At 41.1% G+C, this 17,359-nt stretch overlaps 1 protein-coding gene across 1 annotated transcript in view; it reads left to right on the top strand.

Moving 5' to 3' along the window:
* Positions 1 to 17,359, top strand: part of SPATA1 (spermatogenesis associated 1) — a 394,319-nt gene that overhangs the window by 244,420 nt on the left and 132,540 nt on the right. The window contains exon 6 of the mRNA XM_085602111.1: positions 5,515 to 5,659. Coding sequence (XP_085458237.1) covers positions 5,515 to 5,659 — 145 coding nt within the window. The remainder of the gene's footprint in view (positions 1 to 5,514; positions 5,660 to 17,359) is intronic.

The raw sequence follows: 17,359 nt of genomic DNA, 5'->3' as shown, positions 1-17,359 counted from the left end.
GTGGCCAGTACAGTGTCTGGGCCTCCAGAGTATTGCGGACAATATATTGCCCCATTGTTGTCGGGAGAGTTACAAATCACCTATCAAGCTGGGAATCCAGCTGGTATAACTCCATACCCAGAGATAAAAAGACTAATTCTGGAACATTTGGGTTATGATAGCAAATATTATAGGTTGAAGTTCCGTAAGGAAAAGTGGAATTCCCAGGACAATCCTAGGACCTTGTTCTATCGGGTGCAAGACTTGGGTAACCGTTGTTCTGGATAAAGTTTATCTGGAACAATATTTGGGTGTTCTTCCAATTCCCACTAGGGCATGGATTTAACTGCATCTGAATGTTACAGTGAGCACAGCTATTGATTTGGCATGTGCTTATCATAGAGATCCTGATTTTAGGGCTACTCAAACCCGAGCCCGTGATGTGAGGTATCTCAACCAAGGATGCTGACTCTTGTTTCACTACGTTGGAGATTTTCCTCACCTCTGTCTGTTTGTTCCTAGGTCTACTTCAGATGTTAGACCACCATCTTGGTCCCTAGTAGCGCGACAGGCTAAGGATCCCAGTGTTATCAATGTGGGGAGAGGGGCATATTGCAAGAAATTACCCTCAGAAGACTTCAAAGTCGGAACCAGTAGAAGTACGATATTGCCGGGGTCGATTTTTATTCGCAGGAACTAGTTCTGAGAAATATCACATGTGGATACAGGTCAAACAGGTTCCCACAAAAGTCTTGATCAATTCCGATTGTCGTCATTCGGTAATTAGTTCTTAAAGAGGGAAAACATGTCAGTGGTTGACCAGGGAGACGGTTGTAATAACGTGTTCATGTAGACAGCAAGCCCTCCCCCGGGGCTGTGGTGGAATTTTAATGGGATGGATGCAAGGAGACTATACGAGTGGGGGAATTCCACAGCTAGTGGCGGAAATGATCCTGGCTACTGACTACAAGGACTTCTCTCTTTTGTTTAATAGAGCCATAAAAGACAGGAAAATATTTGGTTTGAGGAGTTGACAGCTTGTAGGTATAAACCTAGCTTATCCCGCAGTGAGAGATGTCTACATAATGGACCGTTTGTTCTCAATGGTTTGGCTACTTCCTTCTACCTCTTCTTCCTTCTACTTCTTCTTCTACAGTTGGGTAGTGGGCTGAACCTCGTAGTTTCAGGGCAGCCCAAAAAGATAATACTCATTTAGTGCGTGCATGGGTCCAAAACACTGAAGATCAAGATGGGCAGGTAGGACCATATTTTTATGTTTCCAAGGGCTTGTTATTTCAAAAGATAAAGAAATCAAATGAAACAATCTTGCAATTGTTGGTGCCTTTGTCCTTTAGGGAACAGGTGCTACATTTGGGTCATTAACATTGTGGGGGGCATTCTGGAAGGAAATAAAATGAGGAATACCTTCTGAGATGATTTTATTGGCCTGGGTTTTTTTCTGATGTCAGACATTGTGGCATGTGAGAGATGTCAACAAGTATACTTTCCACAAGTGCCAAAAGCTCCTTTGCAACCCTTACCTATCATTGAGGTTCCTTTTTCTAGGGTGGGTATGGATTTGGTGGGACCATTGGTCACATCAACATGAGGGTGCCAGTATATTCTTGTATTGGTTGATTATGCAACTCGATACCCTGAAGTCATAACCTTGACTAGTATAAAAACAAATGTGGTGGCCCAAGCAATTATAGGATTTTCTAGTAGGGTTGGGTTTCCTAGAGAACTTTTGAATGTCCTTTTATGCCATGTCTAATGGCCCAAGTTTTGTAAAGTATTGAGTGTCAAGCAAATTCAGACTTCAGTGTATCATCCAGTTGTGGAACGGTATAATCAAACTATTAAAACTATGTTAAAGAAAGTGGTGACGCAGACAGACGCAGACAGGCAGGGACTGGGATAGACAGCTGCCTACAGTCCTATTTGCTATTCAAACTTATGCACAGTCCTCTACTGGGTACAGTCCTTTTGAGTTGGTATTTGGTAGGAGACTCTGTACCCTATTGGATATGGCTGCAAAATGGTGGGAAGATGAAGATGAGGAGAATGTAGGGGTGGATCTCTTCGAATATGTATATTCATTATCTCCAACAGTTGGCTTATCCACCCACTTCTTAATTAGATTTATTGATAAATCTGTCCAAGTCATCATACACGAGGAACCGCTACCCTGTAGATCACTGGGGTAACCTTGGTTAACACTGTATAGGGACCCTAACATTTGGCTTACAGTTTATTATCGGTTGATGGAAGGACTAGTAGAACTTACTCCCCAACATCCCATTCAGTTGTGTCTTCATGGCCGGATCTTCCATGCCGGGATGGGAAGTACTGTGGCAATACAGGCATGTTGACTTATGACGAGACAATCTCAAAAATGAGAGTTTCCCAGGGACCAGAAAGGACTGGGTGTCAGATATTTATCAAAAAAGATTCCTTTCTGTGTATTACTCTTTTAGTTGGTGACCATGAGGCCTACACATTTAGATCAATAACCTTTGATTTTTGACTGTGACACTGGACAAATATTATTACTCCAGACTAGAATATACTTTTTGTTACTCTCAAAATTTATTTTTCATAGGAAAACACTTATGTTCAATAAAATCATATTTTAAAATTGCATTCAATATATACTCTGATTGGGTGCTCTGGTACAGTCTTATATATGCTATCTAACAATTCCGTATTACGGTATCTATCTCAGAGTCACACACAGTTCAAATCATGTACTTTCAAAATTGCAAATTAAATACTTGAGTTGCGGTGGAAGCAGGACGTTGTGACTAGCAGGCTCGCCGATTTTTAAAGGTTGGGAGTAAAAGTAAAAACACCCCCAAGAAAACCTACAGTGTGGCTGACAACGCTTAAAGAAAAGAAGACAGCGTTGTCAAGATTCAGGCTGCCACAAGATATTGCAGGCTCTAACTGGTATCAGGACACCACATAAGTGTTTTCCTATGAAAAATAAATTTTGAGAGTAACAAAAAGTATATTCTAGTCTGGAATAATAATATTTGTCCAGTGTCACAGTCAAAAATCAAAGGTTATTGATCTAAATGTGTAGGCCTCATGGTCACCAACTAAAAGAGTAATACACAGAAAGGAATCTTTTTTGACTTATGACGAGAACCTCGGAGGCACTGGGAATGCACATACTAGTGTTTTAGTTGTGCGTGACCCGGATGTTTCTGAATCTCCTTCCTTGTATTGGCTGGATTCAGAGGTGTGGCCAATGTGTAGCATTGAAGGAGGACTGAAGGAAGTGATGACGGCGGCAGGCAAAATGTACGAGGTCAGAGATTTGGTGGTATTGGAGAATGGACGGCCGGAGAACGGAGGACTGTAGAACGGAGGACCGGAGGACGGAGAGATTGCAGATTTCATTAGTCGAGGCCAAGAGCACCCGAGGGAGGACGTGCTGGACAAGGGGACCATGACTCCAGTTTGGAGTCCCGGCTTCAGGCACGTGTGGCAAGGAAGCACGGGCATTTTGGGATTGTGGCTTGCAGTGTATATGGACCTGGGTCCGTTGGACTTGGAATATTCATTGGGACATTACTGACCTTAATTTGAGGCCACTGTTGCTTGCCATACTTTCACGGAGGTGTGGTATTGACACCGACTTGAGGAGTATTGTGGCTTGGCATGCGATTAATGATGAACGATAATGAGGGGCTAGTCTATTCTTATAGCCCTATTGTTGTGTAGTTCCTATAATCTATATAGGATCTGCACGTTTAGACAACATTAACTGTGGGATCGGTGTCCAGACTGATTCCAGACACCCCCCCCGGATATGTTCACCTGTGAACCAGCTAGCTCACAGTGCCACTATGAACTCCTCTTACGAAGGAGCAAATAGTTTCTGGCAACTATCGAACATGACAACCCTGATCCCTCAGGGATCGTGGAAACAGTACAGTACTTTTCGCTCAGTCACTCATGCTCACTTTGTCTCAGAGAGATAAGCAGAATAAACGCTGGGGACGTTTTCAATAAGCATTTATTGAACTAGCTTCATTCTAGCGTAAAATACGTGTGCTGCAACAACCATAAGACAGAAACAGATATAAACAGTTATAAGCACCAATATAGTAAATAGATGGTAGAATTCTATCATAGTGGTAAAACAATGAATATATGCAAGCATATAATGACATGACAGTAATAATGCGTACTCCTACGATGCTAACCCTAAGTAGATGTACCTAAATGTACCTAGCATGTATGAAGGTGTATAGCAAAGAATCCCTCTAAGATAGAGCCAATCCCATAACCTGAAGTGAGAGAATGAAGAACCCTGTCTTGATCTCGAGATGGACACCCCACGAGGGATGTCAGACCACTGCGTGCTGGAGTGTCTGTGTGCAGGAACCTCAGCATCTCGTGTCAGCATGTCAGCGTGGAAGCCTTTCTCCTCTGCCTGCCCCAGCAAAGATATGGTCCTTATATACCTAAAGGGTACCCTCAGAGGTTCTACCTTGCTGTGTCATATTAGCTGAGGATGACGATAGTGATGAACCTTATACACAGTTATTATGCAGAAGATGGTAATCCTGCTGTGATTCTGAGAATCCTCATGCATAATAAATTAGGCTAGTTTTAGGGGAAAACCACACGACATTTATGAGGCACCTAACTAGGTAAAAGGTCAGCACCCAAAAAAAGTTATGTAGTACAATGGCAGGGTAAATGTAGGTAAAAGGTTAAACGATTACCCAGGCCTATATTGGGGTACATTGCGAATCATAACACTATACAACCTAAAGGATTGTTTAACGCTGTCATGTCCCTTCGCTTCGCTACACGGAGGTATTTAATTGGTGAAGGGTGCAAAGAGTTAAAGCTGGAACGGTTATGGTCTTGTGTTTGTGTTTTCCCAAGGGTGCTTGACCGAAGGAGGAGGATTGGGAGTAAACCCTAAAGGAGACAAACTACAGATCCAGAACCTACGTGAAGTGGTTTCTTTTGCTGTGTTATATTTGATTAACCTTTTACATTTTTGGAGAAATAAAATAGAGTGACAAAGTGAATTGGGTGGGCCTTACATCTCTGGTCCTGTAACAATAGCAATGGAAGATACTTCAATTTCAAACTGATGCAATTGGATGTGTTAAAAACGAACTGATGATATTTCTCACTAAAGAAAACTGAATAAACTTGGTGGAGCTAATAATAATGTTAAGTAAAGGTTTTACATGCTAATCTTGTATGAACTAATGTTGATGTGCAGTTTGCCACATGTACATTTGGAATACAAGGTTTCACAGCTGTGTAGCTAAACAAGAATAACTGAACTGTAATAGTTTTAAGTATAGAATAAAAAAGGTAGGAAGGTCACATTTTTGAGTAGTAATGCACCTTTACACAATGAAATGTTTTCGAATGAACAATTGTTCTCTGTCAAACAATATATGCTAGTTCTTTTGAAAGTGAAAATGCCAAAATAAAATGTATTTTTTCACCTAATTTACTGATATTTTTTAAATTATGTTTTGTATGGTACCTCCATAGATGAAGACCCCATTGATCATATTTCAGAAAATCAAAGTGGAAGGAAACAAGCCAGGAAGCCTGTGGGACGCAACAGTACCAGGGATTCTGGCATTCCAGAATCATTAGCCGATAGGGATATGGACTATGCACAGAACAGGAAGCGGTAATTGTACATTTTATTTGTATCAATGTAATCAGAATTTCATTGATAATTTACTGATATTTTTCAAATATCTTTCCCTGCCCATGAAGGCTATCAGTATGTAGATGAATGCAGCTGTATCTCCTGTCACACCCAGCTTTTCCTGTGTTGACGCTGTCTAGAGCATATGCACAAAATGTAGCTGTCACCCAGGCCAGACGTGGATTGGAGGCAAACTGCAGGCACACAGAGCGAAGTTAAGAGCAGAGAAATGTCCACTTTCAAAAAGAGGCATTTCTAAAATAGTAGTGTTAAATCCAACTTTACCATTAAAGAGGATTTATCATTACTATTCCAACCATACCAAACGTGATAAAACTACTCCTCTCTGATTAGGAATTACCACTTAAAAGTATATAAGGGAATTCCAAATGCTAGCCTATGAGGGGTGTAGGCCTCACAGCAGTGCAAAGCGAATTTAGGTGTTTGTCACTTCCAGAATTTCGTAAAGCATAAAACTACATGTACTACCTTTTAGTTAAACAGGCCTACTTTAGGGGTGACTGATGTGTACCAAAAGTGGGGGTTGAGGCTGGCAAGTGGTTTTAAATGGTAAGCCTCAGTGGCAGTAAACTGCGAGCACAGGCTCTGTAATGGCAGAGGATTGAGACAGATTTGAAAGGCTACTTGTGCGGGTGGCACAACCAGTGCTGTAGGCCCACTAGTAGCATTTAAATTACAGGCCCTGGGTATGTGATATTCTACTTTACTAAGGACTTACAAGTAAACTAAATAGCCAATCAGATATCAGGTATACACAAATGTCAACATGTTTCGGAGAGAAGTACATGCAATTTAACACTGGTTAGCAGTGGTAAAGTGCTCAGAGTCTTAAAGCCTACAAAAAGATTTCAGCAAAAAGAGAAGGAGGAAGACTAAACGTTTTGGGGTGAGCCTGCAAAAAGGGCCATTACCAATATAGCCTAAATCTTCAAACCACTCATAGTTCACTGCCATAAATTGTCTACCCAGTTAATATAGTCCTGAACCAAAGACAGGGGCTCCCATTGAGAGCTAAATGCAACTAACACTGTTCTCTGCTTTTTCACAGTCAATCAACACTTAAGCAGAATGCTTATATTGGTAGATGCTTTCAGGGACCTGCTGAGGGGAGGCTAATCATCAGGCGAGTAACATTAAACTTACCATTACACAGGCTTGCTGTGTCCAGCATTGATTGGCTCAGCGTGTTGGTCTGAATTACATCAGATGATTGTTAATATAAATTGCTTATTTTGACAAGTCACGTTCTATTTTGTGTTTCTTTGTTCAGCAGGAAAAACATTCTATTTAAAACTTGTTTGCGTCATGCCAGTGAAAAATAAATTCATGTTACTACTTTCACGACCTTGAAGATGACCATTTGCATACAGTGTATTTATTTAGTTAGCAAATCGTACTTACAGGGCGATTTGCAGCATATCATTGGTACAGTACAACAAAAAACAGCATCCATTTCAAAAGTGCCTTTAATTTAAAGGTATGCAGACTGGGATAAGTGCAGAGTAAATACTGGGTAAATTAAAATAAGCTGCATGGAAACCTTTGGGAAACTCTGTTAGCTTGTCTTTCGATCCTCAAGCTGGAACCTTATAATGGGCTTCCATGTGATCTAATTTCATTGTCCCGATACCTACTCTCCACTTTGCATATCTGTTATTTTTTGTTTCCAACTTGCCAATGCTTCATAAACATAATTCCTGAATCAGTATTTGTGAATCGTTATTGCAAGTCCCAATTGGCAATTTCTGGTTTCCATGTTACCTAACCTGTGCTCTTTTTGAGGAATAACATATTCTGGTGTTTCGTACCTTGCTATGTTTTTCTCAATCAGTTACTGACTGCTTTTCGATTCACAACCAGATTTGGCCAGAATACATTTTAAAATGTGAAAAACATTTTATTTCAAACTTTATTGGGATATTTACCTTATGCCAAGTCCAAACATTTTAATTTTCTCACATATTGTGCCACTAATACTTTGGTTCTCTGCTTCCTCGCCCCATTTTTACCTACATGCATCGCTGATCCCCTTCATAGCCTTCCTACACCAAAATCTTCCTGCTAGAACATCTTTTAATTTTAGCTTCTCAACTGATCTGAATAACCACTTCCTCTTTCCTCTTGCTGGCCTCCAGTCTTTTGATGCTAATCTCAATATTGTTTTCTTCAGAGATGGTTGCGATTAAGAACTTACCTCTATATGCGTAAATAGAACATTAAATCACAAACAATTGAAAATGGAACTCCACAGTCCAATATAAGCCTCCTGTCCATCATCTTCATCCTCTTTTGTTGCATTTCTTTCAAAAACATCTTCCTCCTTCTCTGGAGAATTAAAACGAATATTGTTAATACATCTACTTCTTTGGGTTTTCAGAAACCTCTTTAGAATATGTTATGATTTGTTTATATTAATATAAAACCACTATCTTAAGAAAAAAATGTTTCTTTACTACTTTTTCCTGTCCCCATGGAGGAGGGGAGGGAGGCAGGGAGGGAGGGAAAATGCTAACCTCTTTGTCTTTAATAAAATCACGATTCTCTATGCAGTGAAACCTATGAGAATCACAATTTTATGGCACAACAGGAGGTTATAATTATTAATTAACCTTACATTTACCACTTCTGAGCAGCCACTATTTATATATGCACGTTTAAAGCCTTCCAACAGCTTGTTTGAAACATGTTCTTCTGGTTTGAAATAAAACTTCCTAAACACCTCTACATTACTCCAGTCTGCTGCCTCTAAACATTCTTCCAGTCTTCCCCCCATGAAGGTATGCCTTGCTAGTCATAGCACCTCTAACTGAGTATGCTGTAAACTGAGGTACATTTGCTTATTCCTCTTTCACCACTGACTTCACCCATTTTGCTAGCTGTTGTGACACCTCTGAATGGTTTCTCATAAGTAAACAACAATTGATCCACTTCATCAGTTCTATTCACCTTTCCTCTAGATCAGTGGTCTTCAAACTGTTTAATCCCGCGCCCCCCCCAGTGGAAAAAGAAAATCACCGCCCTCCCCCCCCCCCTCAAAATCTTTCACAATTGTTCCTTTAAACTGACATATTTAAACATAGCAGTTAAGTTTTGTTATCATTTTAAAAATGCTAATACATGATTGTGACACATTCTATTCTGGTCAGGCAGGCCTTACTAACATGTAAAGTATCCATAGTGTGATTATAAGAAATGGGGCTGGGAGTTTTGAAGAATATTTGGAGTCCCTTCCCTTTTGACACCTTCTCCCAGCCCGGTTATAAATGACTCAAGATGTTCGTAATGGCTCATTGTTTCAGCTTAAAACAAAGAACTGTTAGAAGCATAACGCTTCTTTTGGCCAGAGCCTGGCGTCCCCCCGCCGGGATCACTTGAGGCCCCCTAGGGGGGGGCCCACCCCCCAGTTTGAAGACCTCTGCTCTAGATTCATCCTCTTTTAAACATCTGACTATACATAATTTCGGACTATTGTAAAATTTAGGATAAAAAGCAGTCTCTGACATTGTTTTTTCTCCTCCAAATTTCAGGTAGAAATCCTTGTGGTTGAGAGAATCTACTACTAATATCTAGCGCTCTAACATCTGAAACTCTTTTAAAAGAAATCATACACAATAAAGATGCAAACTCCTTTAAACCAAGGTACTTATTGACTAACAATGAATGACCTGAAATGTATCCCCTCTGAATTGTCTAAAACCCGTGTCAAACCTACACTCCACTCAGGAGTGGGAAAAAGAAAAAATATTTTTTTATATATAACCCTCACCCACTCTTGTAGTGACATGCCTAATCATTAGGTTCACCCTGGCTCATAAAAGGCCAGGGTGGACTCAATCTCATTTCAGGGAGCGCTTATGTTGATTTGTAAAAAAAGTAGGGAGCATAACTTTAAAAATTCCTCATCCACTCCCAGGTATCCCTTTATTAGCGGAGTGGACAAGAAAGGTAAAAGACTATATTAGGTATGGTAAGGATATTATGGCCCTGTGACCCTAAAACACTGACATGTTTCAGCCCTATACTAATGGCCTCAATGGTCCTGGGCTTTCTTCATGGTAGGTTTGTGCTTATCTCACCTCCACAGACATCATTAACTTGTGTGATAGTGTAAGGCATGCAAATCAATTCAAAGCATGCACGGGCAGTGCTAATACTTGCCAAAATGGGTAGTACCTGAGAAGTAAGCATGAGTATAGCGTAAGAGTGAATGCTAACAGGTGATTGCTTCTAAATCGGCACTTCAATGACAACTCCTTATGTGCTCATTCTGTGCTGTTAAAAAAGATGTCTCACTCACTAGTGTCCAGATGATATAACATACTTGTGCACCCAAATGGTGTGACAAAACATACTTGTGAGAAACGTCACTGCGCACCCTTGTCCCACATCTGAAAAGTATCAGAACTGGCACCCAAACCTACTGCACAAATTAGTGCAGTTCCAGGATAATTGTTCATACAGCAGTACCTTTTAAAACCATATTATGTACTCCATTGCGGGTAAAAAGGAAGTAAAATGTACATATCAACATACCATAAATACTAACATACTTTTTAAGTACCAACTCACCCAAGGTTGTGAGTGAATTACCTCCACAGGGGATTGAGTGGTCAGTGTAGTCAACCCTGAAAAGGGTTAAAGAGGAAACAAAATTGTGCAAGATAAGGGCAAGTGCAATCAAATGTTCAGAGGGACCTTGATCACGCGGAGATCTTTCACAAAGATGCCGAAATCAATCAAAATTATCTTCTGAGAGCAGCGGGGACTCACTGCGTCAACCCTCTTAATAACCTACTCGGCTCAGCTCCGCTGCTTGTGGCAATGGAGCAACAGGTGTTGAGGGTACTTGTAATTCCCAGGCACCAGCCAGAAGAACTGCATTTTTTACAACTCTACATAAGAGCTCCTTGGAATAAGGTTGAGCCCACCCTGGCCTTTAGGAGTCAGGGGGAACCCGATGATGAAGCATGCCACTACTGGAGTGGGTGAGGCTTATATAAAAAAAATTGGATTTTTTTCCTTCACCTACGCCTTCTGAGTGGAGCGTTGGTTGGACAATTCAGAGGGGATACTTTTCAGGTCAGTAATAGTCACATAGATAGGACGTATTCCCTCATCCTTGGTCAAAGGCTATCTCTACCCTCTCAGGGCTTTGGAACTTTGCTTGAATTCCCAGACCATAATGTTTTGAACTTATTTACTAATACTAAATGACAACCCTGTCTTCTTACTTGAATCAACACTCTCTGTATAATTACAAAACGCGGTAACACATAACCCCTCCTCTCTGCCCAATCTTGTGTAAAAGCATCCACTGCCATGACCCCTGAATCTCCAACTTATGTAACCCTGTAACTGATGACTCAACCTGAAAGCAAACAGAGCTACATTCAAAGGTATCATATTCCTCAAATTCCAGTCTGCCACTAAATGTTTCTTCCCTGGTAAGTACTGGACCCTCAAACCAATCTTTTGTTCCAAGCAAAACTCCCACATTTCCTTTGCTAGATCCACCAACGTATTTGATCTTCTGGCTCCTAACTTGTTTATGTAAATGGCAGCTGTGACATTGTCCATCTTCAACAGGACTGAATTTCCCTTGAACTGTGATTTCGAAAATGCGCAATGAAAATATTCCTGTTTTCATCTCTAAACAATTTATATGATCTCCCGGCTCCATCAAACTCCAAACACCACCTGTCTCTTGATACGAACACATTGCTTCCCATCCATGATTCCTTGCATCTTTCTCCAAAACAAACTCTGGCTTTGTTCCAAAAATAACGCAACCATTTCATGCCTCCAAATTCTCCAACCACTATTCCAATTCCTCCCTTGCCTCCATTGACATAATCACATTGTCTCCATATCATTGTCCATTTGCAAGTCCTGAAGTTTTCATTTGTTGCAATGCGCTGTAATGTAATGGACCTGGGAACAGTGCTTGAATTGAGCACTGAGCATTGAGCATTAAGACCTATAACACGGCTAAGTCGCTCAACTTTACCTCTCTCTTCAGAGCTAAATTCATCTCTTGTCTTATTTCCTTTAGCTTCTTCTCTGGAAGCAAAAACTGTACCTTTATGGTGTCTACAATAAATTCCAAAAACTGCTGACATTCTACTGCAATTGAAATTGTGAAATATGCTTCTTTTAGATCCATCTTTCACATCCAATCCTTCTCCAGTAATGCATCTCTGAGAAGACATATTCCCTCCTTTTTTAAATGTCTGTAAACCACATAGTAGTTAAAATCTCGTAAGTTTATCTCTGTGCGTCAACCCTTGTCTTTCTTATCTATAAGGAAAAGAGTGCTTACATAACCAACTTGATAGCAGTTAACTTTTACAACTGCACCTTTGTCTATCATTGACTCAGTTTCTTTCATTAATACTTTTTCCAATGCTTCGTTGAAGAAAAGTTATCTTGGCTCTTCAAACTTTGAGGGATTGAATTGAACTCTATTTAGTAACCTCTTACATGAGCCAGCATTCAAGGATTGTTTGTAATATAATTCCATTGCCTTATATGAAAATTCAACTTTCCTTCCACCTTTCTGTGGATAGAACAAGAAGTAATCCTCATACTCACCTGTTCCTGAGGTTGTAGTTTGTCCTCGACCCCTAGATGATCACGCACTGGACCCTCTTCTCCTGTGTGTTCAAGGTCTACTCACCTGAATACCAGGTATTGCGGAAGCGGAGAGGGTCCAACCTCTCCCGTAGTGCTTAACGCTCCACGCTGATGGGAAGAGCAGCTGTCAGTGGAAAAGAACCTGGGGAAAAGAGGTAAACAGGGAAACAAGGGAAGGATTCTGTTCTGTAGTGTATTTGTGTTGTGAAGAGGAATGAATGTATCTGCAAATCCTCGTTTTAGAAGCCAGAAGAGGAGAAACCTCGAGTTGGATATCTTGAAGGAAAAAAGAAGGGTTAGTGATTTATACAATTCATGCATATCATGCATAATCCCAAAACACACTAAATGGTGTTTCATATATGAGGGATTTGTGGTGGCTCAGCCTTTTATTTGCAGGGTAACACAAAAGGACTTCAATATATATATAAGCAATATCTCCATGAGAAAACAAAAACGGGTAAAAAATATATCATTAGTCTTCTTGACTTATCTGAGACCAGACTTAGTGCAAGGTTCCAAGTAATTGCACGAGTCCATCCAAACGGGACAATCCGAACGAGGAGAGAGCGTGGAACCAATGCTGCTAGAAATTCGATGAACTGAGGAGGAGTACGCAGGACAACACCAATATCCACAGGAATTGTCTGTGGGAGAGAGAGAGAGATGCTCAACACCAGCAGGGAATTGCTGGCGGTAGATCACTTTCTAGCGAAAGAGACGCTTGAAAACACCAGCCATGAAATGCTGGCAGTAGATCACCTCCGGGAGAAAGACAAGGAACTCCAGCTGGGAAACGCTAGCGGTAATTCGGCGCTGGGAGTGAGATGCAGAACACCAACCGGGTAACGCTGGCAGTAGATCCCCTCTGGGAGAGAAAGACGCAAAACACCAGCTGGGAAACAGGCGGCAAGGAATCCTTCCGGTTACATGATCCGGAAACAAAACCAAGCGCCGGGGTCACGAAGCGCAGTATCTAAATAGTCCCTGCCTTGAGCCCCGATGTGCTTTGTCACGTGATGACACTATGCGCATCTCTCTGGCACTTAGTTAATTTCCCCCAATACCTCAATCACGGCATATGGCAATCAATCAAAAGATATGCAAAATCCGGCAAGGCAAAACTTAGAGGGATAAAGAAAGAAAGGAACAAGGATCAAGTAAGTGTTTTCAGGAAAGACATAGGGGCAGATTTACAAGCCCCTTGCGCCACTTTTGCGTCATTTTTAACATGGGAAAAGTGACTCAAAAGTGGTGCAAGGGGCTCGTAAATCTTCCCCATAGTTCCTAACCACAATCGCCTTAGACAGATTTGATTGTGGTCGGGGAGCTGGTTGCCTGGGACATGACATGTGTGGGTAAAAAAACGAAATTCCCTGGGTCCCTCTTCCTGATCCTTAGGACTTATAGAAACTACAGCCAAGTGATTTCAGTCTCCTCCCATACTTGCCAGAAAAACTATTTGCACCTGCAAATACTTCATGCATTGAAAACTGCGCTTTATCCAAAGCTGTGAATGTTTAGGCTTATTTTCCTTATTGATTCAATCATCCCTTCATTAAAAAGCAAACCTCTCACTTGATTCCTTTTTGGCTAATTTCCCCAACTTTGGACTGATACGCAGGAGGACTGCCTTCCATCTTTCTGCAATCAATCCTGCTTTCTAATTTCCCAAAAAACATATTACCCATTGACACCAAACCCTCACCAAATGTATGTCTAAATCTGCACCTTTCAAATATGCCTCCTTTATCACGTCAACCATCCTCTCTAGAGGTCCCAAGTATCTAAAAGCCTGTCTTTAAATTGCTTTAAAAACCTTTCCGAACCTTTTCTAGGATACATTCCTAATTTGAAGAGATATGTAATCAACTCTGGATCTAAATTAGGGGGTCAGTGTTTCTTTTTCACCAATGACTGGACTGGAACATCCTGCCCTCATAATGCTCCTTTCCTCTTTCTCTAAAGGCCTTCTAAACCAATTCTTAATATAATCTGCTACACGGGTTAAGGGCCACCAATCGGATCCTTGTGGATGCCTTATATCCTTTGTATCAAATAATTTTTGCTCTAATGGGTCAGCTACCGATCTCCTACCAACATCTCTATTGGCTATACTTCCTCCAAACTCATTATCCTTGTAATTTAAATCTAATATGTATTCATCCATATCATTATCATATGCAGGGAAATCCTGCCCATCCTGGGTACACCAACTCTTTGTGAGCGTTTTGGGACTCCTCTCTCAGGAACACCATCCAATTGCTTTCTCTTATGCTTATAGTGCTCTCTTTAGCCCCGCAGAATCCTTTATAACTAAGAAAGGGCTTCTGTGGCTATTACAGACCCTCAGCATCACAAAGCTCTTCCTTTTTTGATACTCCCTGTTCCAGGAGGCACACCTACAGTGAGTTACAGAATGGGGGTTTGGCCAGCCACATCACGCTTATAGCTCTTCCTGCAGCCCTGCAGCGCAGGATCTCTTGCAACTAAGAAAGGGCTTCTGTGGCCCCTACGGACCCTCAGCATCACAAGGGCCAACATTTCTTGACACTCCCTGTGCCAGGAGGTGCACCTGCAGTGAGTTACAGAAAGAGGGCATTGCCAGCCGCATTGCACTTATAAACATGACCAATCTTCTGTATATATAAAATGTGCGTTCAATGCACTTCATGCCCATCTTAAACTGACTCTAGCTTACATGTCAACACGTTTGACTGACACCTCAGCTAATGAAAATGGGTTTAATGCACTTTGAGTCCAATTAAAAATGGTGCTGGCGCACATGTCTGCGAGTCTGACCTACATGTCCCCCGACTTATAGGCACGCGTGCCTGGCCTCTAATGGCCCCGTGAGTCTTCAGACCGAACGCTCTTTGAACATTGCATACTGCGCAAGCCTAATACCAGTAAGTGCTAACCTTAATTTAAAAATTACGCAATCATGACACAGAAAATAACACTTCTAGCCTAAACTTAAAAGGCTTATTAGCCTATTTTTCCTTACTTTTAACCCAATTTTGCCTAAACTGAATTTATATTTACTTAAATCATAACCTTTATTATTTTTAGCTTAAAGTAATACATTATTAAACATACAACTGCTCAATCACTCTGTGGACCCGAAAATTGGGTCATACTCAGATTTTCAAACACAGCCATTCCTAATAGTATTTAAGTAAAGCGATATGGTAATTAAAGCAATACGGTACTTATCTGCTCTGAAGCAGCAAACAAAAGAGGTCGAGGATGACGGACATGAGGTTTATATTGAACTGTGGAGTTCCATTTTTAATTTTTTGTGGTTTAGTGCTCCATTTAAGATTCTATAAATAGTGGCTGCTCAGAAGTGGTGAATGAAAGGTTAATTCATAATTCTAGCCTCCTGTCTTGCATAAAATCTCAGTTTCACCCTCAGACTGTTATTTTATGTATAGAAGAGTCTGCAGTGGGCTCCTGTCATTATCTCCTCATCCCTTATTCCCACTCCAGTCCTCACATGTGAGATATGATTCAATCTGCAGACCTGTTCCCTTGCTGACCTAAATTACTTCCACCAATATGGAGGATGATTACCTAGGCAGAAAAGGGAGGACATATTACATTTAATCCTGATATTTTCTTTTCTGACCTGAGTGACCGTAGAAGGCTCAAGTAAGTGTTATTTTAATTTGTGTTTGTATTGAAATGTGTGTCAGATGATTTGCTTTGTTAGCATTTCTTTCATTCTTATGCCTTTCCTTAGCAAGCGGGATGGATGGGGCACATTTATGGCTCTCTCCGAGACTTGGAGCAGCAGTCAAGCAAGTAGCCTCTAGTAGAAGGAGATTTTGTTTACTTAGAGCAGTGGTGCTAAGCGCCCAGTTCAGCTCGAAGTCTTGTACTTGCCATATCTTCCAAAATTAAAATGGCAGGCCGCAACCACGTTCTTTCGAAAGTTCCTGCAAGATGTATGCAGCTTAGAAACCGGCCAAAACAGGAACAATCGGCCGGTTTCTTGGCTTTTCATTTGTGCCAAGTAAGGGATTTTGGCATTTTTGCTTTTCTGCAAAGGAGGAGGCAGCTGAAAATATGCCTGTACCTTCTTCTGACTCTCCTCTCTCATTGGCCACAATTCAACAATTTATTAAGTTGGCAATAGAGTCTGCCTTTAAAGCCAGAGATGGGCCAGATTCAGCCAAGGTCTCTAAATTGGAGGATGATGATGCTGATCCTGCCTTGGATATGGATGATGAAAGCGGGGAAGAATGATTCATTCAAGGCCTTGAACTTTCTGAAATTATTCAAGATTTCACTGGAAAATGGAAACCTCCCTGCTCCTAATACCACTCCTAAGGACAATGATTTTTGGTCACAATAAAACAGAGCCTGAAAGAGTCCCTTTGAATGGTGCTATGAAGAGAATGTTAGAGCATAAGTGGACCGATATTGATAAGACTGTTTTTCCCATTTTCCTTGCAAAACGGTATCCAGTGAACAAGTTCTCTGAGGTATTTCCTGCTGTAGTGAAGGAAGACATTCTATGGCCAGTCTGTCTTCCCCAGGAAATGTAATTTAAGGGGATGACTCCCCTCAAGATCCAGTGGATTAGAAAGTGGATGGGTGAGATGGTCTTGTGCTGCTTCTAATTTCTCGATTAGAGCTAACACATAAACGACTTATACAGTGCAATCACTCTTGAAAGACTTTCACGCTTTGGCTGATCTCATGTCAGAGTGTTTGGACTGTACCTCACTTCGCAGTCTTATGGAGTAACAGGTCTGATTCCTCTCTGATCTTTCCTTTGATAATTTATGCCCCTCAGTGGTGGTCTAAAAAGTTGCTATTTCTGCTCGCCGACATCTATGGATGAGGTTGTGGAAGTCGGTTGCAGGGCAGAAGTCAGTTCTTCTGAAATTGCCTTTAGACAGTACCTCCCTTTTTGATCCACAATTGGTGGATATGGTCAAGAAGACGGCAGAGAGCAAAAAGCGTTTAGTCCTGGAGAAACACAGAGGTAGAGCTTTTGGTTTCAGGCATAGTTTT

Source organism: Triturus cristatus, chromosome 4_2 (genome assembly GCF_964204655.1).
Source record: "Triturus cristatus chromosome 4_2, aTriCri1.1, whole genome shotgun sequence".
Lineage (NCBI taxonomy): Eukaryota > Metazoa > Chordata > Amphibia > Caudata > Salamandridae > Triturus > Triturus cristatus.
This window is presented reverse-complemented; position numbering and strand designations above follow the sequence as displayed.